General features: G+C 39.2%; 1 protein-coding gene, 1 non-coding gene and 1 pseudogene across 3 annotated transcripts in view; 2 read left to right on the top strand and 1 right to left on the bottom strand.

The window, feature by feature from the left end:
* The window catches only part of LOC114282143 (DNA mismatch repair protein MSH5-like), a 12196-nt pseudogene extending 3690 nt beyond the window's left edge, over positions 1-8506 (top strand). Inside the window, exons 10-25 of the transcript XR_014336853.1 lie at positions 1365-1438; positions 1532-1630; positions 2099-2195; positions 2331-2420; positions 2541-2605; positions 2725-2783; positions 6335-6411; positions 6514-6600; positions 6733-6794; positions 6891-6952; positions 7102-7155; positions 7249-7331; positions 7504-7535; positions 7885-8000; positions 8106-8192; positions 8268-8506. The product of XR_014336853.1 is annotated as a DNA mismatch repair protein MSH5-like (transcript). The remainder of the gene's footprint in view (positions 1-1364; positions 1439-1531; positions 1631-2098; positions 2196-2330; positions 2421-2540; positions 2606-2724; positions 2784-6334; positions 6412-6513; positions 6601-6732; positions 6795-6890; positions 6953-7101; positions 7156-7248; positions 7332-7503; positions 7536-7884; positions 8001-8105; positions 8193-8267) is intronic.
* LOC114282144 (GDSL esterase/lipase At5g55050) lies at positions 8348-27519 on the bottom strand (the record flags this gene model as incomplete). The annotated part of the gene is made up of 5 exons (XM_028224794.2): positions 8348-9051; positions 9860-10112; positions 11045-11281; positions 13663-13802; positions 27255-27519. Coding segments are annotated over 5 exons (1116 nt in total), but the record flags the coding sequence as incomplete, so codon positions are not given.
* Positions 11319-11391, top strand: TRNAF-GAA (transfer RNA phenylalanine (anticodon GAA)). The gene has a single exon. It is a non-coding gene; the product is annotated as a tRNA-Phe (tRNA).

Genomic DNA, 27519 nt, shown 5'->3' with positions numbered 1-27519 from the left:
TTGATGAGGAACAGGTTTGATCCATCCAACTTTAGTTTCTTCTATTCTTTATTTTCTTTCATCCATTCATGGAGGTCTTCCAACTGTGAAAACTTGTGGCTCATGACCAAACAAGCAACATATAAGAGCAAAATAATAATAATAAAAAAAAACTATAAAAAGTAGGGGTGGGCGCGGGTCGGTTGCAGCCACGGAACCTCCAATCTGCCATCTGTCCGCCAGATTGGGAAAAATCAATCCGCATCCGTCTGCCAATCCGGCAGATGTGGATTGAGCGGATTGGCGGTTTGGCGGATGGATGCGAATCGGTTTGGCGGTTTAACATTTTATAAATTTGCAACATAATTCAACTTGTGCACTTCCTCAAAAAAAAAAAAAGAAAGTATTACAGTTAATGACTTAAAAAAATATTACAATCACTGCATACCTCATCCAAAGCAAGAAAGTTTGAAACTTTAGAATATCACAATCACTGCATGTCTCATCCACATACTGCAATCACAGCATGTCTTATCCACATAAAGTATTACAATTTATGGTTCTTAAAATATAAAAACAATTCAAACCACCAAAATCATGAATAGAGCAGTAGTAGAGGTTGTATGTCTCTGTATTGTTACATCTATATCTGTTTTTGAAAACAAAAACCAACCTGCATATATTATATTTTCTATTTATTATTTTTAGAGATAGATTTAAAAACCAAAAAATATAGATAAATAATACGTTTATTTTTTTCAATTTAAAAAAGATATTCAAGTTGAAAACTTTTTTTCAACAGAATATTTAAACTCTTTTTTAATTGAAAACACAAACAAAATATTTAAATAAACTGAAAACACAAAGTCTTATATAAATTACTAGGAGTGCTTGCGGTTTGGAGGTTCGATTGCGGTCAAAGGAACCTCAAATCCGCCATCCGTCCGCTAAATTGGCGGATTAGAGAAAATCAATCCGCAACCGCCCGCTCGTCATCACGCATCCATTCAAAATGCAGTGGATCGGTTCGGTTCGGTTCGGTCGGTTTTGGCGGATCAGTATATCCGCTGCTTACACCTAATAGAAAGTAATCTTCTTTACATTAACTTGAAAATTTTAATTTGGATTTTATTATCCATCTTGAAATTGTCCTAGAATCACACATGGACATGATATATTATATGACATTTCCTTTTAAAAGATCATGAGAATCTTGCTTTAACAAGAGCTTTCTTGTAATATTCTTAATCCGAAGAACACTTTTTATGATTCTTTTCGTTTTCATTTTCTTTTTTTAAAGTATGCCAATTGGGATTGCTATGTCGGTTATTGATTTTAAGCTTTAGTACATTGATTAATGCTATGGCTTTTTTGTTTATATGTAGGTTACCTGATGTGTGTTTTCGAAGAAAAACTTGATGAAACCACACTAGAAAATCTTCAAGATTTTGAATTTGCTGTAAGTCAATCAATGACCTAAATTGGAACTAATAGTTTATGCAGTTAATTTGCATATTTTCATTCATACTAGAAAATGTGCCACCAAATGTAGTTCTCAAATGAAGATGGAGACATGAAAAGTTTTTCTATTGCACCTTGAAGACACGAGAATTGGACAACCTTCTTGGGGATATATATCACAAAATCCTAGGTCTGTAGTCTAATTCACTCTTCTGCTATGTGTTGTTATTCCAGATGACAATTTCTAAACTGCTTGGCCAAGAAGCACATACATTACTAAAAAAAAGTGCCATGTTTGCATCTGACAGCATATTGAACATTGACACTCATTGGACACCCCGAACATGTGTCCAAACGTGTCAAATTATTATTATTATTATTATTATTATTATTATTATCATTTTTTTTTTGTGGAACCAGACATGCTTTGGACACTTGAGGGAAACACGTGTTCATTGCTTAAATGCTTATAAAACACATTGCCAGTTTGAAAAAGTTAACTTTGGAACCTATGATTAAAATAAAAATAATGTGGATTTATACCAAATCATTGATGAACTTAATGTAGCCCCAACAGTTTACTTATGAGTGATTTGATGATGCTTTTTAAAAAAATTAAAAACAGATTAATGTCTTATCTTCCATTCCTTTTTTGAAGACATGGAGAGGGCAATTACTGGGGACTTGGTGTCACAAATTCTTCTATTCTCAGCATATCTTCTCAAGGCTTTGAATTTTTCAGCTGAACATGACTGGTAATTTAGTAACATCTATTTTATTTGCATTGCAATATCTTGTTAGGTTTTCATGTCGTGATATTTTTTCACTTTTCAAAAAAAAAAAAAGGAAAAGGAAAATTCCTCACTGTATTTTTTCATGTTGTCACCCAGCTTTTTATCACTGGCATTGGTTGCTCGTCAAAACAATTATGTGAGGCCAACTTTGACTGCAGAAGACTTGCTTGATATACAGAATGGAAGGTTAGGTTGTCTAGTACAGTCTACAATATGTCAATGATTTTATTTGCAAGGTCATATTATAATAGATTAGAGAAAAAATTGGGCATCCACCAAAGGAATCCTAACAAGTAGTTAATTCAGACATGTTTTGCAGGAAATGACTGTAGATACTTTCATTCCCAATGATACAAAGATTCATGATGATGGTATTTGTAGTTAAACATCTCTAAGTATATTGGTTTCTTACTCCACTCGCCAATAAAGTCTTTTCTCATTCGAATATACTAGTTATTCTTGTTAAACTAACAAAGTCACACTTCTTCAGGAAGGATTAATATCATCACTGGCCCCAATTATTCAGGGAAAAGTATCTACATAAAGCAGGTTAGTAGTTATTATATTTCTCTTGATGGAACTAACACGCTCTCCTTCACTTTCTTTTTCTTTCTCTCCTTCGAATGATTCACACCCACATGTATCAGTAGATATATGTCATATGTTTGAGTGTTGATGTAAGTGTATAATTTGCAATCCTATATAATATTTGCTTTAAGTCAATTGTATTGTCTATTTTTGTTAGAATTTCCCATCTTTACCTTCACCTACTCCACTACACACTCCACTTCACCTACCTCCACTTCACCACACACTCCACTTCACCTAACCCACTATCACCTCCACTACACCTACTACCACATTCTCTTCTATATATAGATTGTATAGGAATTGTAATTTATAAATCTTGTAACACATCAATCAGATATTAATCAATCTTGTAATACAGAATCAATACTACAATCAATAATACATCAATTTTAACATGGTATTAGAGCAAGGTTAAGAACCTAGTCATTCTGCTTCACCGGCGGGCGGCAGCCTCGCCTTGGCCGCCCGCCGGACCTCTACACATACCCTGACTCCGCTGCTACTAAACCCTTCCGATAGGAACAGAGCGATCAAGCTTCTTTCTTCTTCCTCAAAACTGGCCCAGCTTTATTCTTCTTCAATCGGAGCCCGCGGCTGCCAAACCGACTCGTCTGCCAACGCCGACGCCGACTCGTCTGCGACACCACTACTGCTGCTACGGTTGGCCAGCTCCGACAACAACTCTGCTGCGGTATCACAGTTGTTGTTTGCTTGTGAGCTCGGTTCGCACCTGCCTTGCGCACACACCAGATACACAGCAAACACACAACATTCACACAGAGCCACCACACAAATAGACTTTCTCACTCTCGCTTGCCCATTTTCTCACTCAACTCAACTCAATCAAAAATCATTCACTCACTGATTCGTCACTTGTTCAACTTCAAAACTCCCCAAGGATGGAGCAGACTTTCGTCATGATCAAGCCTGATGGTGTTCAAAGAGGCTTGGTTGGTGAGATTATTTGCAGATTTGAGAAGAAAGGTTTCACTTTGACAGGTTTGAAACTCCAGTCTGTGGAGCGTGCTTTTGCTGAGAAGCACTATGCAGACTTGTCTTCCCATGGTCCCCCACATGCCCTTTATGATGAAAACATGTTTTTTTAATCAACCCACTCATTCTCTCTCTGGTCCTTTTTCCACCCACGTTACCCTTTCCTTTTCTTTTATTTTAATCTATATCTATATATTCTTTTTTTATTATTATTATAATATATTTCCCCTAGACATCTCTCGGTGATACCCACATTGTTTTTTATTATCCCTACGTCCCCATGTGATCCACTCTACCAAAAAAAAAAAAAAATAAAAAAAAAAAAAAAATAAAAAAAAATAAAAACAAACAAAATAACATAAAATATTCTCTCTTTTTTATCCTTTTTTTTTTTTTTTTTATTCTTATTATTATTATTAAACAAAACCAAAACAAAATCATCACCAAGCACATTCTACATCTCACAATCTTTGTTTTATTTCTGTTGGGCTTAATCCCGATCACTATTTTACACCACAACCCCAAACCACCAAAAAAAAAAAAAAAAAAAAACCAACAAACCAAAACACAACCCCAAAAGATTTGTTTTCTTTTCTGCAGACGGCCACCCACCAACCTATTCTGCCGCCGGTCTCTTCTTCTTGCCTCCGTCCTGGGCGGCCCTTGCCGGTGTTGCCTCCGTATTTCCCACTCCACTGGGCATGATCACTACTCCCTGCTCCTCCACTGCAGCATATGGCGGACCTCCAAAACGGAACATCACGGTGGCCTTCCGCTTCAGTTCCTTATTTTCCGCCTTCAGCACGCTTATCTCTGCTCGCGCATCCTTATACATGCGTTGGAGCAGAGCCAGCTGGGAGTTTAAATGCTGCACCTCATTTGTCCTACTCTGCAGCCGGTTCGACAAATTTGTGACCGCCGTCATGCTTTCCACACATGCCTTCAGAGTATACTGATTGGCCTCCACATCCGACTGCACTGCCATTCTTTGCTCAACAGACCGCATAGGAAAGTTCAACGGAGCAAACCCTGAGGCGCTTGGTTGAGGTTCCAGTGCCACCGCACCAGTTGTCTCTCTTGTTGACTCATTGAGGTCGGGAAAGAGAGTGAGCAGCCTCCGGGAAGATGAAGCCATTTTCTGGGCCACAGAGTATTACAGAGTATCTCTCTCAGAAATCTCTCTCAGACAACAGAGTGTTACGGACTATCTCTCTCAGCAAGGCAGGTGCGTGCGCAACAGAGTATCTCTCTCAGAAATCTCTCTCAGACAACAGAGTGTTACGGACTATCTCTCTCAGCAAAACGAAGAAGAGTTTTTGTTTTTTCCGAGGTTTTTCGCAGCTTTTCTCTGCCTCAGCCTCAGCCTCTGTCTTATAGCCGAGGCAGCCACGCGCATCGCGCGCCTCTTATCACCAGCCGACAAACGGGCACGCAAGCCAAGGCGCCCACGTGCCTCGCCATCATGTCCGGCACACCTTTTGATGAAGTGGGCGCGCCTTTTGAGGGCGCGACTTTTGAGGGCTCACTCTATATATCCATATATCTATATATTTGGGCAGCCTATATACACCATCATACAGTGTATTTTTTAGGGGTCCGACAAGACTCTGTAAACTGTCCCGACATTGATTCCGGTTAGCTCCTTTATGGGTCCGACAAGACTCTGTAAACTGTCCCGACATAGATTCCGGTTAGTTTCTACAAGGGTCCGACAAGACTCTGTAAACTGTCCCGACATTGATTCCGGTTAGTTTCTACAAGGGTCCAGCAAGACTCCGTAAACTGTCACAACATTGTCTTCTACAACGGTCCGACATGACCCCATAAACTGTCTTCTACAACGGTCCGACATGACCCCATAAACTGTCTTCTACATCGGTCTGACACCACCATACAGTGTCCTCTACAACGTTATGACACCCCATACAGTGTCTTCACCAACGGTCTGACACGACCATACAGTGTCTCCTATCCTTTTTTATTTTTATGTATTTTCTTGTTTTGTTACTCTCTCCAAACTCAAGTTGGTTAAAGTTGGTTAGTTTCTCTCCTCCTTGAGTTTGCGGGGGGCTGTTAGAATTTCCCATCTTTACCTTCACCTACTCCACTACACACTCCACTTCACCTACCTCCACTTCACCACACACTCCACTTCACCTAACCCACTATCACCTCCACTACACCTACTACCACATTCTCTTCTATATATAGATTGTATAGGAATTGTAATTTATAAATCTTGTAACACATCAATCAGATATTAATCAATCTTGTAATACAGAATCAATACTACAATCAATAATACATCAATTTTAACAATTTTATTATTTCTTCAATAGTTTTATCTGACAACTATAAGTGTAAGGTTTGTCAGTGTTTCACCTTCCTCTTTGTGTCAAAGTTTTAAGAATAATGTTGCATTTATGTTCTGTATAAATGCGCTAATCTTTGATAAATAGAAATACTTATTTGACACATCTCGAAAGATAATTTTTTTTTTTTTTTTTTTTTTTCAGGCAGCTTTAATTGTTTTCCTTTCCCACATTGGAAGTTTTGTACCCGCAGATGCTGCTACTGTGGGTTTGACTGACAAGTTCGATATTTATATCCCTGGCCTTTAGGTATCATTAATTTTTTTGGTACTGCATTTTTTGCATATTTTACTATGAGAACTTACCAGAATTCCAAAAAATAGGATATTTTGTGCCATGGGAAGTAAATTTATGAATGCTGAACAGTCAACATTCATGATTGATCTACATCAAGTTGGAATGATGCTAAGGTATAGTTACACAGTTTTCTCCTAACCTACTAATAATGGACATGGGATTGGCATCTATGGTAGAAAGGGTGCTGGAACCATAGGGTATACAACTTAGTCATTTATATATATTGATTCCGAGAACTTTCATAGGCATGCAACTTCACGATCTTTATGCTTGTTGGACGAATTTGGTAAAGGCACTCTAACAGAAGGTTGGTTTTACCAAGAATAATTTCTATCCTTTTGATATGTCATGCAATAAATGTAATTTTTTAGCTATCATACGCTGTTGTTAAAATTCATTTCAGATGGCACTGGTCTCCTTGGTGGAACTATAAATCATTTTATCACGTGCTATGATCCTCCAAAGGTTTGATGCTCTCACTCGCTATCCAACCAGAGTTTCTAATAAATGCAAATTCATATTAAGAGTGCATTCCTGGAGGCCACCTCTAGGTTTGCTAGTCACATTTGTTTTGATAGACAACATGTGATGGGATATGCTCTACTAATTTGCAGGTTTTGGTTTGCAGTCACTTGACCGAGATGTTTAATGATAGTTGCATACAAGAGGTATAAACAAGACATTGCACTTTTTAAAACTTTAAGTATTAACTATTTCAACTGCGTGACACATCTATATATATATATATATATTATTTGCAGTCTGATAACATTAAGTATTACACCATGAGTGTGCTACAACCTGACGATGGTACAGATATTGAAGATATTGTATTTCTATATAGGTAAGTTATTTTTAATATCGTGTAGTATTCTTAAGGAAAATTTCATACACTTTCAGACAAATTCTACCATCTCTTTATGCAGTTATTGTTACACATCATCTGTCGGATTTAGTTTCCAATAGAAATTACCTTTTATCAAACCCCACTCAGATTTTTTAATTTGGTCTTGCAGGCTTGTTCCTGGACATGCACTTCTTAGCTATGGTGAGTAAATAGTGTTTGTGTTTGTTGGGAATTCTGGTACGTTTCAAACTATAGCTGGTTTTCAAAAAATATGCTAGGCATTTCACAATAATTTTTGTGTGTGTGTGTGTGTTTTTCTTAAGCTTCCTTATTATTGCTAGGCAAATGCAAAACAAGGGTTTCATACTCCGCCCATATTTTTTAATCTTTTAGTAAACATTCACTCGTTAAACATTCTGCAATTCCCATGATTTGTCATAGGTTTAAATTCATGCATTCATTTCCATGACAAATTGCGGAGGTTTTACTAGAGGCTTTATTGTCCAAGGTCTCCGGTAATCTGATATTTCTGATAAAATGGTTCATACAGGTGTCCCAGAGGAAGTTATAAAGAGAGCAGCGTCTTTACTGAATGCTATTGGAAATAATAATCATGTTGACCAACTGTGCAATGATAAAATATTAGCTCAAGATTGACAATACAAGGTACTTTCTTTTCTATTCAGAAACTAGTTTTGTAGTTAGAATAAACTCAGAAATTTCCATGTCACCTTTCACATGAATCATTGTGCGTGTGTAAACCAAATGCAGGATACAATTGACAAGATGTTATCATTTGATGCTTGTAATGGGGATCTCAACCTCTTCTTCCAAGATATCTTTCCTTCTTAGATTCATGTAAGCATCAAATCTGTCTTCTTTTTTTCTCCCGCTCATCAATGGCATCACGAAATGCTATTGTAAATTTCTCAGGTTTTTCAGAACCATTCACACACAGGTAAACTTCCTTTGGTATCAATATTGAAGTACTACTGAAACCGAAGGTAAACAAATGGGTAATTTCTGCCAATGCAAGCCATTTTTCTCCTTTTGGTATCAGATTTCTATTAAATCTGAATCAAACAATTTTCGAACTTTTCTCATTCTAATGCAAGAATGTGTATTACAATGATATTTCTCAATAATTTCCATGCTTGATTAGTTTGTGAAAATTGAACAGTTGGAGGCAAATAGAGCTTAGGGTGGTGGTGATATTTCTCAATAATTTTCAGTTTACTATTGTTTATCATACCAAAAACCAGAAAATGTTTTCCAGAAAAACTTCTTTTCGATGAACAAATAGTGTAAAGCAGTTGATTTGTACTAATGCATGCACATATTATTGATCCAGGTAATTGGTTAACAATCCCATCTTCTTTATCCTCTCTGTTCTATGTATTTTGTATTCCTTTCTATGTTTAAGGGCTGTCCTTTGTATTCCTTTCTATGTTTAAGGGCATTAAGGACAGCCCTAACACTTGTTTACACCACTCGGTTTATGCAGCGATTAGCTGGTTCACATTCATAGGCATCGCAAACTGTTGTGAACCGTCAAAAACGGCGTTGACAAAGAGGTGAGCTGCTGCTTCAGTGGGATGGTACAGATCCCAGAAGACATGATCACTTCTGTTGGAGCAGTACTTGGCAACGGGCACGCATGGAACTTGGGCTCTCAGGTTCCCCAACCCACAACAAGCTGATTTAACCTCAATAAAACCTGAATATTTGACAAAATATTGTGGTTAATTGCAATTATTGGAGAAGAATTCCAAAAAGAGCAAGTTACCCATTGGCTTTTGGATTTGTGGAGAAGAGAAAAGTGAATGATTGGTTTAGTTTTCAGATTTTTTTTAAAACTAACAATTGGAAACTAGTTTGATAACACTATTAAATACCAAAAAAAAGATAATTTTGAATTTTTAAAAATCATTTACATCCCAAAAAAGTGAATCATAAGAAAATAATAAGTTTTTTGAAATATTTTAAGATAACAATTTGAGAGAAGTCAAACTTTTTTTAAAAAAATTTCAAAAAGCAAATTCTGAAAACTAAAATTGTCTTTTATATAACAATTCTCTCTTTTTGTTTACCTCTCTAGTAACTTTTTAATCAGTCCAAGATTTGAGATGAGCAAAAACTTCTTTGTGAGAAAAGAGAATCCATTTTACTGCGCACGATTCATGGGTCTTTTTGAATATATATATATATATATATTGGGATCAATGCGACCAGGAATGGATCACACTTCTTTTATTTTTCCATGGCATGAGAGCTTTACTGAATATTCCAGTTATGGTTCAGATTAAATGGCAAACATGTTCAATTATCGAACCAATTTCATCTTTCGTGAGTTGGGTTGGTTTCGTTTTTAAAAGTGGCACAATTTCATCTCAATTTTCATGCGTCTTGGCTTAATTCAATTTAGTTGGTTCATTTTGATTTTAAAATTTGAACAAATCAGCGCTGATTTGGTTTAGGATCTAACATTGCCATTTTGATAACTAATTAGAAGAAAAGAAATGGACCATAGGTGGAGGGTGACTGAATGAAGCTAGAAAAGATGGTGTAGGTGTCAACATAGGAGTAGTCCATGTCATTGAGCTCCGATTTGAGTCCTTGCAACATTGACTTAAGGCTTTCATTGTACTTAACTGACCAGTAATTAGCTTCTTCATTGCATTCTTCACTAGTTTTGTTCTGATTCCTCTGTGAGAGACAACACCCCACTGCTCCTATCCCAGCCACCACGAACTTTCGTGAACCAAAATTATGCATCCTCTACAAACCATTTTTTTAAAAAAAAGAATGTTAAATGAGCAACCATTGAGAAAAAAGTGAGGCAATCTATAACAATTTCGAGAGTAACAAAAATAACTAATATGCTGTATATTATGTTGTAAGAAAAGAAAAAAATGGTAAATGAGCAACCACTAAGAAAAAGTGACGGAAACTATAACAATTTGAAAGAGTAAATAAAAAAAAAAATGCTAAGGCTTGGTTTGGTTTGGTTATATTATTAGTGTCATGTCCTTGAAAAAATGTGAATCAATTAATATGATTTAAATCAATAATAGTGTTTTACGCACCCAATATCATTGGCATAAATTTCCAATTTGAGGTGGGGTTGTTGAAATCATTTTTGTTTGTTTGTTTTGTGTAATGATTTTTTCCGATATATCTATGAGTATAGCCCAAAAGAAAGCTAGGAGACTCGAATCTGGTTTTAGATGAGCAAGTAAAATTTAAAATTAAGGACACATAAAGAACGCTAAGTTCAAACGCAACATTGGATATATATAGCTAAATCATCAACAATCTATTTGGTACAATTTTAAGGACTCCTTATAACTTATATTTTTATATAATTTTTTTGGAAGTTTATGCTAATTGTTTGTTATAGCTTATAATTTAAAATTAACTTAAATAAATTAAAATTTTAGTTAATTGTGACAAAATATATAGCTTATTTGGTAAATAACTTGAATGGAGTGAGACTACTAACATGACCAAAAAATTTAAGTATTAATTATATTTATTATATTATAGAGCAATAATTTCACAATTATACTAATATGTGAATGACATATAAGGTGTCATATCAATAATACATAAATTTGATATAAAAATTTAACCGTCCTCTAGTATTACTCTAACTATGGTATATTGTTGGAATTAATTTTTAGCTATCAAATTTTTTTTACAAGATTTACCTTCAAGACATCTTTGAGGGTCATAACCATTAGATCCACATACTGCTGTTGGGTGATTTTCTTGGGAAGATCCGACCCGGATTTGAAGTAACCAAGTATGTCGTTGCTTCCAATCACAACCGCGAAGAGGGACTTGGACAGGTGGTCTAGTGCAGTAGCTGATCCGAGCTGTTGCACCAAATCTTCGTACACCGTGGAGTAGTACTCAACTTGTTTGGTTAAAGGAATTGACTGTCTCTGTAAAAGAATTTAAACTGGACTAAGATAACATCAAGCGGGGATAGCTCAGTTGGGAGAGCGTCAGACTGAAGATCTGAAGGTCACGTGTTCGATCCACGTTCACCGCAATCCAAGTTTTTGAAATTTTCAACCATTAGTTGCTATTCCCACGATTCACAGACCAAGCCAATAAACCATTTTTTATTGGCACCAAACACGTTTTGTTGCTCCATTTACTTAACTTATTTACTCATAAATCTTCAACGGTCGTTTTTTTTTTATTTTTTTTTATAAACTTTTATTATATATAATATAATTGTATGTTTGTGTTGTGAAATGATAATTTGGTACTAGTAATGATACTATGAAATTTTTATCAAAATGATAAATGATTAAGACATTTTGATTTTGTTTGTGAGTTTTGATTTATTTTGTTAATTTTTATTGAAATATAATATGAGAAGTGTAAGTGATTGAATTGTATTTTTTAAAAATATTTTTATACCGATAAATTTATCATTTAAAGTTGAAGTAGGACTTATTAGTAAATAAGTTTCGTTCGTACGACTGACTTGTAACTATCTTTTTTTTAAAACAAGGAATACTGCTGGGCTCACTTCAAGCTCATATCTACATTCTAAACAGTTAATCTTTGTCAAGTAAAAATAATTTATGTAAAAAATAAGTTTGATTGAACATCTAAATCCATATGAATGAATAATATTTTTCTTTAAAAAAATAGATGATAATTGTAATTTTGAGATTGAACTGTTAATTATTTTAAAAATAATTAATTTATTTTTTACATAGATTATTTACTCAATAAAAATAAATGATTTAAATCAAGAGAAAGAACCGACAGTGAGCCCACCAATAGGTACAACAAGCCCCTTCAGCCCAATACCCAAGTTAAGAGTTGAATTTGAGTTGCCCCCATAATAAACCATAGCTTTTTAAATTTTGCCTCTTTCGTTTATAATCGAACTTTTTAAATTTTGCCTCTTTCGTTTATAAGAGTACATGGTTCGTCCCATATCTTCTCATACCATGATTTGATTCTTTTTTCTTTTTTTTTTAATCCACAAAGAAAAAAAGCAAAGAAAAAGAAGAAAGGAGAAATTACCCATAGGTCCCATGGGAAACATGTGATCTTTATTTAATCCCATAACTTTTTCATTACACCCAAAAGTCCTTTCCTCTCTCTCTCTCTGCTTTTTGCTTCCCTTCCTCTCTCGTTTTTTTTTCTACATTTTTCTGTCACCGTGTTTGTCATGGAAGAGGACCACCGGTGATCATATCTTTCTCCATTGATCGGGGTTCATTGATAACCACCAAGCATTGAAATCAACTCCGACGAAGAAGATGATATATTTTCCGACGAAGAAGATGAATGGATCTACTTAGATCTGATATAGATCTACTCAGATCTACATCAGATCTGAGTAGATCTACACAGATTTGGTTAGACATCCGTCTTTCCCCTTCGATCTTTTTTTTTTTTTTTTTTTCTCTCTCTGCTATACACTTCTGTTTTTCTGTTCTAATGGAGAAAATTTTCGAATTCTGAACAAGCAGTTTTCGAGTTTTAGTTACAGGCGGTGAAAACTGTAAAATTTTGCAGTTTCAAATTTTTTTTTTGGTGCTGGAATGAATCATGGTTTAAAACTGTAAAATTTTACAGTTTTATAACATTCTTTAGAACTGTAAAATTTTACAGTTTCATAACATGTTTTTTAATTTTTTTTTTCCGGCAATATTCTAGACATTCCGGTGAGTCTCCGGCGACCGTTAAACGGAAGTCCGACGGTAGTAAGATGTGAACAGTGTCTATAAATTAAAAAAAAAAAAAAGGATTTTTTGGTAACAATTAAAAATGTGTTGGACTAATTGGTGCAAGTATTTTGTTTTGGGATTAGTTGGGTTTTGAACTTATTACATGGGACTTATCAGTAAGTTCCCCAAGAAGAAAAAAGGAGTTTTGAAAGCCCATGTGTGGCCCCATAGCATCTATTCTAAAGGTGAAGACGGATCAAAACAAAGTAGATTCACTACTTCCTAAATAAAAAATAAAAAATAGAAGGAAAAATTACAAATAAATTCTCAAAGTTTGACTATGTAACAAAATAAATCAAAATTTATTAATTTATTTTCAATCTAAATTATCAGTCAATTTTTATTAAGTAAAATTGACGGGAAAAAAATATTTTAGTCATTAAACTCAGTGTATGTATGCATCATTTTCTGTTGAGTTTAATGATTAAAATATTTTTTTTCATTAGTTTTACTTCACTGAACAAATCAGAAGATTACGATCTAAATTAACAAAATTAAAATTTTATTTTGAGATTTTGTTAAAATAATCTTTTAAAAATAAAAACATAAAAGGCAAAAACACTTGCATAGCGTTGATCTGTGCTATTAAAGATTCCAGCACCACCAGAGGCAAAGCTAACGCCCGTGATTGGGAATGCATTACTACCACTCTTGTTAGATACAAGGGATAGATATGGTGGTGAAGTCGGTAACCCCACTTTCTCAGCTGCCAAACAACACTCCAAAACATATGAATCATAATCACCAGAACAACACATACATGTGGCACATTTATTTTCATGGCATTTTTCTGATAGATAATGTACAGGAAAGAAATAAACCTTCTCGTATAATCCTGTTGATCAAATCTGCGCTCCTCCAAACGTCGTTGCTTTACTCCCTGAAAACACAAACGTGAGCTAGCCGGCGGGTGTGTGCCGAAAACCTCTCTGATGCCTACGTCAGTAAGCTTGACAAATAGACAAAAGCTCTGTGTATCCAGAAAACAAAGTTGTGTTACCTCTCCAAGGGTGATGTGTGTGAGCTTTTATAGGTTTTGCGTGGCACAATCCTAGTAGGACTTCTACTCCTCCTTGTAGAGTCTTCCTAGGATTCATACTTCTGAAAGATAATGCTTATCCTTCAACACCCCCCTCACTGCTTAAACCAAGTGAGATGGTTTTTACCATGGCCGAACTCCAATATGACCGAAGTAATCATGATCACGCCGAGCCACAGAGTAGACCGAACTATCGTTAGTTCGGTTCTACCTTCAGTGTTCTTACTCCAGTTCCTCCATTGTCAACAGTGTTAAGTCTAAACCGATCTAACTTTTAGCAAGGCTTTTAGACCGAACTAACCATACTGTGCCTTAACCGATATATGTTCAACGCATCCTTAAACCAGTCTAACCACAAAGCGTCCTTCAACCGGACTAACATCAAGAGTAACTCGGACCGGTCTACCTTCTGGGCTTGAGATTGGGCTAACTTTAAGCCTCTTCAAGACCGGAGTAACTTTATGGTCTCTTTACTCAGCCCTTCGTACTAAGGCCCATAAAGGCCCAGCTCGGCCCAATTTCGCATATAAATTACCCTCTCAATTGCCCCTTAATTCCATCTGTGTAGCATGATAGGGATTACCTGTCTATAAACCGGGTTAAAGTTTTACCTTTTCAACCGAGCTAAAAAAAAACCCTTTAGCCTTTCCAGCCGAGCTAAAACTCTCTCAGCCAAGCTAAACCTAAGCCGAGTTGTGCTTGTCCGGTCACAACGTCCCTTCAATCACAGAAACTGAATCGATTCTTATCCCTATGACACGTGGCATGCTGACATTGGCTAACTGCAGCTGTCGCGCCGCCCTCGTACTCCGCAAAATTTGAACAGTTCCCGCCTTTTGCCCCTTCTCTTTCCACAAAACAACCCTTTCATTCTTTGAATCACCCTCATCGATCATTTTTACTGTTTTCAAGCTCTTCTCTCTCTTTTTGCCTCCATTGCTCTTCAACCTCTGAGCTCGTGTTCTCCATTGCTGCTGCTCTCATCTGGTAAGCACTGCACCTCTATTTTGCTTTCCTTGTTTTCGTACTTTGTTTTGTGGTCTTTGCATTTGCTTTCTCTCATTCTTGGCACACTGTTTCTGTTTTTCCAAAACATATATTCTTGCTCTACCTTGCGTTTTCTAGGAAAAACTTCATAAGAACCTCATAAACTTTATGAAGTAATCTATAAAACAGTGTTTGATCCACAATTACCATATAACCGAACTAAAAAGTAGTTTATAGTCAATGTCCTTCTATCAGAGACTTTAACCGAACTAGCACTCCATGTTGGTACCAGTAGTTTGAATAAGTCAAACCACTTCTTGATAGACCTTAGCCGAGGTAAACGAACCGAACTAAGTCCGAACGTAGCATAATGAAACCTTATCGTTCGACCGAGCTAGGTCTTTGGGGCTAAGCCAGCTTTCTAAGTTTTTAGACCGAACTCAGAAAGCTGTCCCTAGAGGCTTAACCGATCTGATTGAGCCTTCTCTTTAACCGAGATAACGAATCGCTTTGCCAAGACCGAGCTATCGAACCGCCTGCTTAATCCAAGCTACTAAGCATCTTGTTGAAACTGAGACAACCTTTAGCATCCCACACACCCGAAGTAGGACTCCTATTCTTGCTTTTATTTTGTAGCATGGTCCAATGACCTGTGCTTAACCCCTTTGTTTTTCACTTTGCAGACTTAGGTTGCCCAGGCACTCCACGGCGCGCCCAACCGAGCTACTGAGCACAATTTTGCGACCGAACTAATTTATCCATAACTTAAAAAATAAATGGGGAAGTATAGGTTTTTGGTAGAAACCCCTGGTGGCCTGGCCGAATTCTGAAGGGATTACAACATCCCTGACGACGTCTAGCTTATTCTGGCCGAACAAGATACCCTTCCATGGGGAAAACAGGGCTATGTACCTTTCACCCTCCTATCAATAATAGAAATCGGACTAAGATTCCCTGTTCAACCCTTGATTTGTGAATTTCTAAGACAAACCAGAATATGCCCAACTCAGCTTTCCACCAATTCTTACCGTATAATAATGGGTATAGCCGAACTAAACCGCCAAGCCGGTCTTAACCTCGGTCTAGCCGAAATATTCCACCAATACTCCATTGGCTCCAAAGATGACGGCTGGGTCTACTACCTTAGGATACGCCGTCGCAGAGAAAAAATAATAAAAGATACGCCGGATAAGGACTTAAACGATGATGACTTTTTCTGGGTGTCTGGCAATTTTGAAGACCAGCAAGCCCAGATCCCTAGCCGAAGTATAAACTGGAATAAAGGAGAACCTGGTATAATTACTTCGGTTTTTGGTATGCTTTACTTTATTTCGGTTAGCTGCTCCTGAACCGAACTAACAGTTTGTCTTCTTTATGCAGATTCAGCCCATCTTCAAACACTTTACAGCTACCCCAATCTAGGCACTCTCCGCGCCGCACTACGGTATCCAGAACGGAGTTGGGCCAAGCTGTTAAATTTTGAACCGACATACAGATACAGCGGCCGCCGAAAAGCGAGAGTGATCGACTTTCTGCTAGAGGAGGCCCCCGAACCGGACCCAACCTTGCCACAAATTAGACTAATCCCACTGACCACTGAAGAAGAAATGGCCAAGAGAAACAGAGTCAGGGCCCTCTTGACCGAGACAAACAGAGCCGAGGTACCACCACCAAACCAAACTCAAGAGACCGTGGTGGCCCTTCCTTCTCAACAACCTTCTTCATCACGCCGAACTAAACGCGCCCGGACTACGCAGACCGAACAACGGTTAGTTGATGAAGATGAAACCACCCTACCACCGAGCCACCCACCGAGTCCGCAACCAGAGCCATCTGACCGAGCTACCTCCAAGTGGGCACCGAAGCTCACTTATCAGAACCGAGATATTGAGGAAACTGATTCGGTGGTTGCTGAGAAGGATCACATACTGGCCTTCAACCTTGCCAAAAGTGTGTGCCTTCCAAAGGACATGGAGCACCACAATCGGCTAAACACCGAGCCGAAGGCCATCCGGTCTTCAACAAAATCAATGATCCTGGTAGGTAGCACTCTCTTTTGCTTTTGTACCTTTCTAATTCTTCCTACTTTCAGCTCGACTAAAAAGGAAAGTTTCTATTCTATTGCAAGCCATTCAGAAGAACCACATTGCACATAAGCGGGTGTTGGAGCTCAGGAGAACGTCAAGGGAGGCCATGGCAGAGGCCGAAGCCAAAACCGCCGAGCTCAAACAAGAACAAGTGAGGACGGCCGAGCTGGAGGCCGAGGTGACTCGTCTGACCGGCCTAGTTGCTTCGGCCGATGCTGACAAACAGAGAGCCCTAACCGAGATGAAAGATAAGTATTTGCGGGAACTGGCGAAACTTGAGGGTGTCAAGGACGCCGAAATAAACGTTTTAAAGAAGAAAGCTGAAGATGCCGAGATGAAGGGCTTCAAGGAAGGCGAAGCTGCATATATCCAACAGTGTGAAGCTGCGAAGGACTTGTTCTTCAAGTGCGGCTGGAGGGGTGCCGTGGAGCAGCTCGGTTGCGGTCCTGACATCGAGGTCTTCAATGCTCCTCAGTATTTTATTCCGGCCACACTGGCGGAGTATGCAGCCGATCTACAGAAGCAATTCCTTGAAGCGCCCGACGACGATGATAAAGAGAACGAGCCAACTGACACTCCGGTAGTCAACAAGCAAGGCAATGGTCAACCAGCTCGGTTGGAGCCAACGTTTGAAGACCTAACTGTTGAGCCACCGACTGACACCGTGCTGCCAGTTACTACTGAGACTGATCTTCCATCTGCAACTGGTGTTCAGGTTGATATTGAAGCCGATCTTGAAGACCTTTTTAATTAATTTGTATTTTTTTTTCTTTTTCTTTGTTTTGCTTTGACTTGTAACCGGGCTGGGAGCCCTTCCCTTGTAATTGCTCTGAACTTTGATCAATGAAAATCATCTTCTTTTGTGCTAACTGTTATTCCGGTTTGATCTGTATGCTTGTGCCTGTAATGACTTTTTTAATGACTTCTATTGCTCCAACTGTAATCTTGGTTTACTTTCCTGTTTGAGCATGTTTTCTAACTGTAACTTGAAGCATACTACTTTTCGGCCGAGATACGTTATTTCGGTCTTACCTGTGCCAACTGGCCTTACTAGCCAACCATTCTTTAGCCAATATGCGTACTTCGGCTGAAGAGTACCAAGAGTGGTTTAATCCAGTCAACCATTCTTCAGCATATACCCTTATTTCGGCTGAAGAGTAATAAGAGTTGGTTTAATCCAGCCAACCATTCTTCAGCTTATACCCTTATTTCGGCTGAAGAGTAATAAGAGTTGGTTTAATCCAGCCAACCACTCTTTTAGCCGATGTTTTTACTTCGGTTAAAGAGTACCAAGTGTTGGTTTCATCCAGCCAACCTTTAGATTGGTTTTTCCAACCAACCGAAAGTAAAGTGTTTGGTTATTCCGACCAAACGTCCTGCAGCCTGGATCCTTATCCTAGGCTTAGGAAGGGTGTTGGTTTAATCCAGCCAACCTTTAGATTGGTTTTTCCAGCCAACCTAAAGTAAAGTGTTTAGTTATTCTGACCAAACGTCTTGCAGCCTAGATCCTTATCCTGGGCTTAGGAAGGGTGTTGGTTTAATCCAGCCAACCTCTAAGTTGGTTTTTCCAACCAGCTTAGAATAAAATGTTTGCAATGTTCCTAACTTTACTAAAACTAACTTTTACAGAGAACAACTATGCTGAAAAGAATCGATTTGTTTTATTGAGGAAAGAAAAAATTACACATGTTTGAAAGAGGAAAGCTAAAAATAAAATAACTTGAGATTGGCGGTGTTCCATGGCCTAGGGATTGCTTTGCCGTCCTTGTCTTCTAGGTGGTATGCCCCTTTGCCTGCTAACCCAACCACTTTGTAAGGACCTTCCCAATTAGGCCCTGGCTTGCCATCTCCTAGCACTAGGGTGTTTCCCATCACTTTGCGCAGCACCCAATCTCCAATCTTGAATTGCCTTGGATGTACTGTTTTGTTGTATTTCCTGGATAACTCTTGTTGATATGAGGCAATGTGGACTAGTGCTCTTTCTCTTTTTCCTTCGGCGAGGTCGAGCTCCAATGTTATGGCTTCTCCATTCAAGTCGGGATCAAAATTTTCGCTTCGAATTGTGGGGAGGCCAACTTCCAGTGGGATTACTGCTTCCATTCCGTAGGCTAAGGAGAATGGTGTTTCTCCTGTTGATTGTCGAGGTGTGGTGCGGTAAGCCCATAAAACACGAGGAAGTTCTTCCGCCCACTTGCCTTTTGCCTTCTCTAACCTTTTCTTCAGTCCATCCAAGACAACTTTGTTTGATACTTCTGCTTGGCCATTTGCTTGAGGATATGCTGGTGTAGAATTGTAGAACTCTATCTTGTATTCTTTACAAAAGCTTCTAAAGATTTTGCCATCAAACTGGGTGCTGTTGTCTAATATGAGGGCTTTAGGTATGCTGAATCGAGTAATGATATTTTGCCAGACAAACTTCTTCACATCTTTTTCCTTGATTGATGCTAATGCTTCTGCTTCCACCCACTTTGTGAAGTAGTCTGTTGCTGCGAGAAAGAACTTCCTATTGCCGGGTGCTGTTGGAAGTGGTCCTACTATGTCCAAGCCACACATTGCGAAAGGCCATGGGCTAGTTAATGGTAGGAGTTCTCTAGCTGGTTGATGTATTTGGTGTGTGAATTTTTGGCATTTCTCGCATTTCTTCACATATTTCTCTGAGTCTGCCTGCATGTATGGCCACCAGTATCCTTGCGAAATGGCCCAGTAAGCTAGCGATCTTCCTCCTTGATGGCTTCTGCACACCTCTTCGTGTATCTCATATAAGAATGCTTCCACTTTGCTGGGGTGGACACACTTTAGATAGGGTCATGAGAATGACTTTTTGTATAATGCCAGAGATGGGGAGAGCCAAAATCGCTGTGACTTTGCTCTAATTTTGTTGGCTTCTTTCTTTTCTTCCGGTAGGACGCCATTTTTCAAGAATAGTATGATGGGATCCATCCATGAGGGGCCTAGATCGGCGCAGCATACTTCTTCTGCTTCGGGGTCTTCGATGCTTGGTCTTGGTAAGTAGTCGATGAGCAATGGATGAGGGATGGATGTATCTGCTATTGAAGCAAAGCCTGCTAGTTCGTCTGCTCTGCCGTTCTCTTCCCTGCCTATCTGTTCAATTCTCACTACTTCAAATTTCTTGATCTCTATTCTGACCAATTCTTGGTACTTGGCCATCCTATCATCCTTTGCTTCATAGTCGCCAGAAATTTGGTTTACCACCAGCTGTGAGTCGCTGTAGACCATTAGTTCGGTGGCCTTCATGTAGAATGCTGTTTTGAGACCTGCAAGAAGTGCTTTATACTCCGCTTCGTTGTTTGATGCTGGGAAGCCAATGTTGATTGCTTGCTCCACAACCAGGCCGTCTGGTGAGATGAGGACTATGCCAAGTCCTGCACCATGCCGGTTGGATGCTCCATCCACAAAGAGCTTCCACATCTCTCCAACGAACAACTTCCAGCAAGTGGAGGGGTCAGACGATGTCGTGGGGTCAAGAATGTTGCTGGTGGTTTCTTCAAGGTCCATGCTTGCTGTTTGCCCCTCGCTATCTGATTGCACCAAGTCTTTATTTGTTGGTGAGTCTTGGTTCGGTATAGCTTGGTTCGCTTCTTCCTTGCTGTCTTTAGTTTGGTTTGCCATGGGATCTGATTGAGTATCCTACACCAGGGGTTGCGCTATTCTGGCGTCAAACTTCTATCCCTGGTTTGTTTGTATCAGTCAGGTCGACTGGGCAGATATGATAACTTCCTGGGGTGAATTCTGCGACAAAGTCTGCCAAAGCTTGGGCCTTTATCGCAATTCTGGGTTGGAACTTAATGTCAAATTGTCCCAACTCTACTGCCCACTTTAAGATTCGTCAGGAAAAGTTTGCCCTCTCAAATAAAGCTTTTAATGGGAAAGCTGTGAGGACGACTATGGTGTGGGCGTGAAAGTAGTGCGACAACTTCCTTGAGGCCATCATCAAGGCCAATGCCAGTTTTTCTAGCGGCAAATACCTTGTTTCGGCTCCCAGCAATGTCTTGCTGACATAATAGAGGGGCAGATGTTGAATTCCTTCCGCACGGACCAACACTGTGCTAATTGCGTGCTGAGAGACTGTCAGGTACAGGAAGAGTTCTTCTTCAGGTGTTGGGGTGACCAGCAATGGTAGAGAAGACATGTATTCTTTCAAGCTTTCCAGAGCTTGGTCGCATTCTTCGTCCCATTCGAACTTGGCTTTTAGTGCATAGAAGAATGGTCGTAGTCTGTCTGATGATCGGCTTATGAACCGATTGAGCGCAGCTGCCATGCCGGTGAGATGCTGCACTTCTTTCATTGAGTTTGGTCTCTCCAAATCCTGGAGTGCTTTGATCTGGGAGGGATCTGCTTCTATACCCCGGTTGGTCACAAGGAAGCCCAGGAATTTGCCAGATCCTACTCCGAATGCACACTTGGATGCATTGAGGAGCAACTTGTGCTTCTTCAGGATTTAAACATCTCTCCTAGGTCCTTGAGATGGTCATTCTCATCCTTGCTCTTGACCACCATGTCGTCGATGTAAGCCTCCATTGTTCTGCCTAACAATGGTTCAAACATCTTGGTAATCATTCGTTGGAATGTTGCCCCTGCGTTCTTTAGGCCAAAGGGCATGACCTTGTAACAGTACAGTCTTCTTGGAGTTGTAAAGGATGTGACCTCCTGGTCTGGTTCATGCATGGCGATTTGGTGGTAGCCTCTGTATGCATCCAGAAAGCTAAGTCGTTTGTGCCCCGCCGTTAGGTCTACCAGTTGATCTATCCGTGGTAGAGGAAAGCTGTCTTTTGGGCACGCCTTGTTGACTGTTTTATAGTCGACGCAGACACGTCACTTGTCATTCTTCTTTGACACTACGACTGTGTTGGAGATCCATCTTGGGTAGTGCACTTCTCTAATTGCTCCTGCCTCCAGCAGGTTACCTACTTCTTCCGCCACTATCTCGGCATGGTGGAGTGCCGATCTGCGTGTGCGTTGGATATTGGTCTGGCGGATGGGTGGACATTGAGTTGGTGACAGATGAAGTTGGGATCAATACTTGGCATGTCGTATGGCGTCCAGGCGAACACTTCAATGTTAGAGGTCAAAAATTCCAACACCTCTAATCTCTCAGTGCTGGACAACGACGAACCGAGCAAAAAGAACTTATCCGGGTTCTTTTCATCTATTCTTATCTCTACCAAGTCCTCCACCGCTTTCTAATCAGCCACTTTGCCGACATCTGTGAATAGCTCATTGCTCTCATGTTCTTCCACCGAATGAACGTATCCTTTGGCAGCGTGGCTACCATTCACCGTGATGAAGCATTGCTTCGACATGATCTGATCGATATAGACTTATTCAATTACCCCGGTATCGTTGGGGAATCGCATTACTTGGTGGTAGGATGACGCCACCGATCGCATGGCATGCAGCCATGTTCTGCTCAAAATGATGTTGTAAGTGGAGAGGACCTTCAATACCCAGAACTCCATTTGTTTCGTCACGCTTCCTGCTCTGACTGGAAGAATTATTTTGCCGACGGGCCATTCTGGCATAGAGTTGAATCCAATTAGGGGAGATACGGCAGGCGCCAAGTCTTTGTCTTGCAGCTTCAATTGTTTAAATGTTTCGTAGTACATGATTTCAGATGAACTACCCTGGTCAATCAGAATCCGCTTGACGTCAAAATCCTTGACTCGGAGAGTGATGATTAGGGCATCATTGTGGGGGCAATATATCCGTTCCAAGTCTTTATCCGAAAAAGACATGACGTTTGTAGCCTCTGTCTTCCCCTTCTTGATGGCAGGTTGGGCACTTAGCACCTCTCTAAAGTGTTCAGCCTTTTTGATTGATCCCCTGAGCTCGCATACATGCTCAAGTTCAAAGACTCCATGTATCACATTGATAATTCCTTGAGGTGGGGCGTCGACTGGCATCCCGTTGGGGTTATTATGGTCCTGGGGGGCTGGTTGCGTCCCTTCTTCAATGTATTTATCCAAGTGTCCTGCTGCCACCAACTCCTCCAGGTGCTGTCTCAATGGCGTGCAATTCTCAGTGCGGTGCCCCTTTTCTTTATGGAAGGTGCACCGTGATCTTTCGTCATAGTCCTTCTGCGCTTCCCCTAGTTTGGCTGGCCATCTGGCGAAAGGCTTATTTCTTATTTCACTTAGAATTCGATAGATCGATTTCTTGAATACCATGGTTATGGCCGTGCGGACCCTCAACCATCTTTTATCCGGGTCCTCTCTGTTGTCTCGCCTACCACGTCCGTTTTTGTTATGACGATCTATCGCATTGACCTTTGCTGAGGTCTTTTTATCTGGTACTGTGGTCGTGCCAGATTTTGTTTTGGCACGTGCGCCATCCTCTTTTACCCTGATGTGCTGATGCACTCTTTCCATCAAGGCTTCCATGGTGAGGGGTGGTGTCATGGTGATTGAGTCCCTTAGTCTATTCCTGACTGGAAGGCCTCTTTTGTACTGTGCAATGGCGAGATTGGTGGGGCAGTCCCCAATCTGGTTGAATGTCTCCTAGTAGCGACTATTGTAGGACCTTAGCGTCTCTTTTTCACCCATGTCAATGGAGAGTAACTGGTCAATCTCCACCGGGGTTTTAGTGTTTGTTCTGAACCTTGTGACAAACGCCTCTGCCAATTGCGCCTAGGAGGCTATGCTGCCTTTTGGAAGTTTTTCAAACCAAGTCAAGCCTAGATCGCTAAGGCTTGACGGGAAGAGGATGCACATTAGAGCCTCGTTTCGCCGATATACCGCCATAACCTGGCGGAAGTGGCTTAGGTGAATGTAGGGGTCCGTTTTCCCCTCGTATGTAGTGAATTTGGGCTGAAGGAAGCCTGTAGGTAGGGGCGCGTTTTCAATTGCCGGAACGAACGGCGAGGTCTGCAGCCTCGTTAATGCTTTGTCCGTCGATTCGTAGGCAGGGCGTGGTAATGACATTCCAACCTCGACGCTTTCATGCGATCGAGGGGCCAATCGTTGAAGGGCAGAAACTCTGCGTGGGTCGCGCGCCCTGGTGTCCTCCTTCCATCGTGCCTTTTCTTCCAGCATGATCCGTAAATCGGATGATCTGGGCAACTCCGTCTGTTTGGATGATGTTTGGTGCAAGTGTGAGGGTCAGTAAGTACTTCCCTCTGTGTAAGACCTCAATGATCTCGTTCTCTCAGACCTGGAGTAACGAGTTCTAGAGGTTCTAGACTGAGTATCGCTTGTCCTAAGACTTCTACTCTCTGCTCGTGAAGGTGTGGAATGCCTTCCATGGTCTTCTGAGCGGCGAGGGGGCGTCTTGTTTTGCGCCCCTCTCCTGTCGCCACTTCTTTTCCCTTCATCTGGCGCTTCAAGGTTTCCATGTCCGCCGCCATCTTCCTTATTAATTTGTTTTGCTCCTTCACGCGGTCCTCCAGAACTTGAGGATCAATCCTCCGCCTTTGCCTGTCAGGACTTTGTGAATGAGAGTGACGGGGGCTGTGAGTCCGCCTCCCCCTAGTATCTCTCCTGGAGTTATGTCGTTGGGACTCCAAGTCCGCCATGGGAGGGATAGAAGGTAATCCTTCACGCCTTGCACCCCCATCTGGTGTTTGCCCGTCGATGACGGACTGTGGTAATTCTTCAATGTGCGCCATTGTTCCTAAAGAGGTAAAGCTTGATCAAGAGGTTTTCTGTTTTTCCCACAGACGACGCCAATTGTACCGAAAATAAATAAACCTTCTCGTATAATCCTGTTGATCAAGTCTGCGCTCCTCCAAACATCGTCGCTTTACTTCCTGAAAACACAAACGTGAGCTAGCCGGCGGGTGTGTGCCGGAAACCTCTCTGATGCCTAAGTCAGTAAGCTTGACAAATAGACAAAAGCTCTGTGTATCCAGAAAACAAAGTTGTGTTACCTCTCCAAGGGTGATGTTTGTGAGTTTTTATAGGTTTTGCGTGGCACAATCCTAGTAGGACTTCTACTCCTCCTTGCAGAGTCCTCCTAGGATTCATACTTCTGAAAGATAATGCTTATCCTTCAACACCCCCCTCACTGCTTAAATCAAGTGAGATGGTTTTTACCATGGCCGAACTCCAATATGACCGAAGTAATCATGATTACGCCGAGCCACAGAGTAGACCGAACTATCGTTAGTTCGGTTCTACTTTCAGTGTTCTTACTCCAGTTCCTCCATTGTCAACAGTGTTAAGTCTAAACCGATCTAACTTTTAGCAAGGCTTTTAGACTGAACTAACCATACTGTGCCTTAACCGATATAAGTTCAACGCATCCTTAAACCGGTCTAACCACAAAGCGTCCTTCAACCGGACTAACATCAAGAGTAACTCGGACCGGTCTACTTTCTGGGCTTGAGATTGGGCTAACTTTAAGCCTCTTCAAGACCGGAGTAACTTTATGGTCTCTTTACTCAGCCCTTCGTACTAAGGCCCATAAAGGCCTAGCTCGGCCCAATTTCGCATATAAATTACCCTCTTAGATAATTATTAAGATAAATTATAAACACACTTCATAAAATTTGTTTATAATTTCGATTGTCGCTTATAATTTTGAAAATTATAAATACTTCATTATAAAAAAAATTTATTGTATTTTAGTTATTAATTGAAATAAAATTTTGATATAATTAAAAACTGTTAATTGATTTAATAATTTATTAATAAAAAAGATCATTTGTTACAAAATTAAAAATTTCAAGAAATAAATGTAATTTTTAAAATTAAAAGAAATAATTTACATTTAAACAAACTTTCAAAAAGTGTATTTGTAATTATTCTTATTATCTTATGACTTATCAATTTAAAATAATGCTCAAATATATATGACAACCCATCAGAAGATCTTTATGCTCACTGCAAGAAGTACGATTTTTGGCGACATATTTTTTTTTTTTTTTGGATACATCGGAAAATACAAAAATCATTGCGAAAATATTAAAAAGTTGTTATAAAAAAATTTGAGGACAAAATGTTTTCGTCGCTTGGTGAAAAAAAAAAAAAAAAACAGTCTGGGCCATTAGGTAGATATGACATATGATGGACAAATTTATCTGATAGAATTCCCAGAAAAATTAGTACATGATGAGACGTTATCTCACCTACTAAAATTAAACCGAACAACAATAATTCATTCCATTAAAAATATCACCATTAATAGCACTAATGCATTTAAAAAAAAAAAAATACAACTCCAAAACTAAAACATCACATCATTAATGATGAGACCCACTGCCACCTAATTAGTGGGAGCACTAAGCATTTTTCTAAACCGAAATGAAGGTGATACATATAATAGAGAATTGGCACCAAAAAAATAAAGGAGTGTTTGGAGAGTGTAATATTAATATATATATATATATATATATTGGTTTATATTATTTATTTGTTTTTTTTATATTTTTTTGTAAAAAATTTGAAAGTATATTTATTAAGCACTTTTCAAAGGAAGACTACAAATTCAAAATTATATATTTAGAATTATTGAAATAGAAATCAACGGCTTAAATTCATTTTACTCATGAACTTTACATTTTGTCAAATTAATCTTCACCACACAATCTGATTATGGGTAAATTCTGTCATTTTTTAATAAATAAATAAATTATACTGATAGCCTTCTCATTTTGCTTCTTATATTATATTTATTCATGTATTTTCAATTGATTCAATTTTAATTTTTAATTTTTAATTTTATATCAATTATGTCTAATTGATAAAGCTATTACGATTTTTGACGAAAAATAATCATCAAGCGCTTGACATATGCCGCTTATTTGTTTATTTTTCATAAAAAATGGTAATCACTTATAAATTTAGAGTCAAAACTAAATTAATTAAAATTGCATGAGCTAAACTGACACATAATCAAAAATATAAGAACTACCTTTTCTACAACAAAAGGTAGAAAATTAAGCATTAAGATTTCAATAATATTATAATAACCATATTTTTATATGATGATTGACAATATTGATAGGATTCAATTCAAGGGAGAGAGATATTTGCTTGATGAGAAGTGAAAGTGAAGTGTGGCTATGATGGGATGGTGAAATTTTAGTTACCAAAAAAGTCAGCAGAGTTTTTGCCATTGCAGAATCTTCCGGTAGATTTTTGGCCAAGAAAGTCGATGCCGTTGTGAGGAAAATCAGCTTTAGCAAGAGAGAGCTTGAGGTGATTGTTGTTACCAACATCCACTAATGAGTCTCCCAATACATAAATTGCAGGTACTTTCTGAGCTTCTGCAAAAGGACTTCTCAACCCCAACACAACTATTACAAAGAGAAACAGGAACAACATGAAACTCCTTAATGTTGAGATTGTTGGAAA

This window comes from Camellia sinensis, chromosome 7 (assembly GCF_055761805.1).
Source record: "Camellia sinensis isolate YWXY chromosome 7, ASM5576180v1, whole genome shotgun sequence".
NCBI classification, from domain to species: Eukaryota; Viridiplantae; Streptophyta; class Magnoliopsida; order Ericales; family Theaceae; genus Camellia; species Camellia sinensis.
This window is presented reverse-complemented; position numbering and strand designations above follow the sequence as displayed.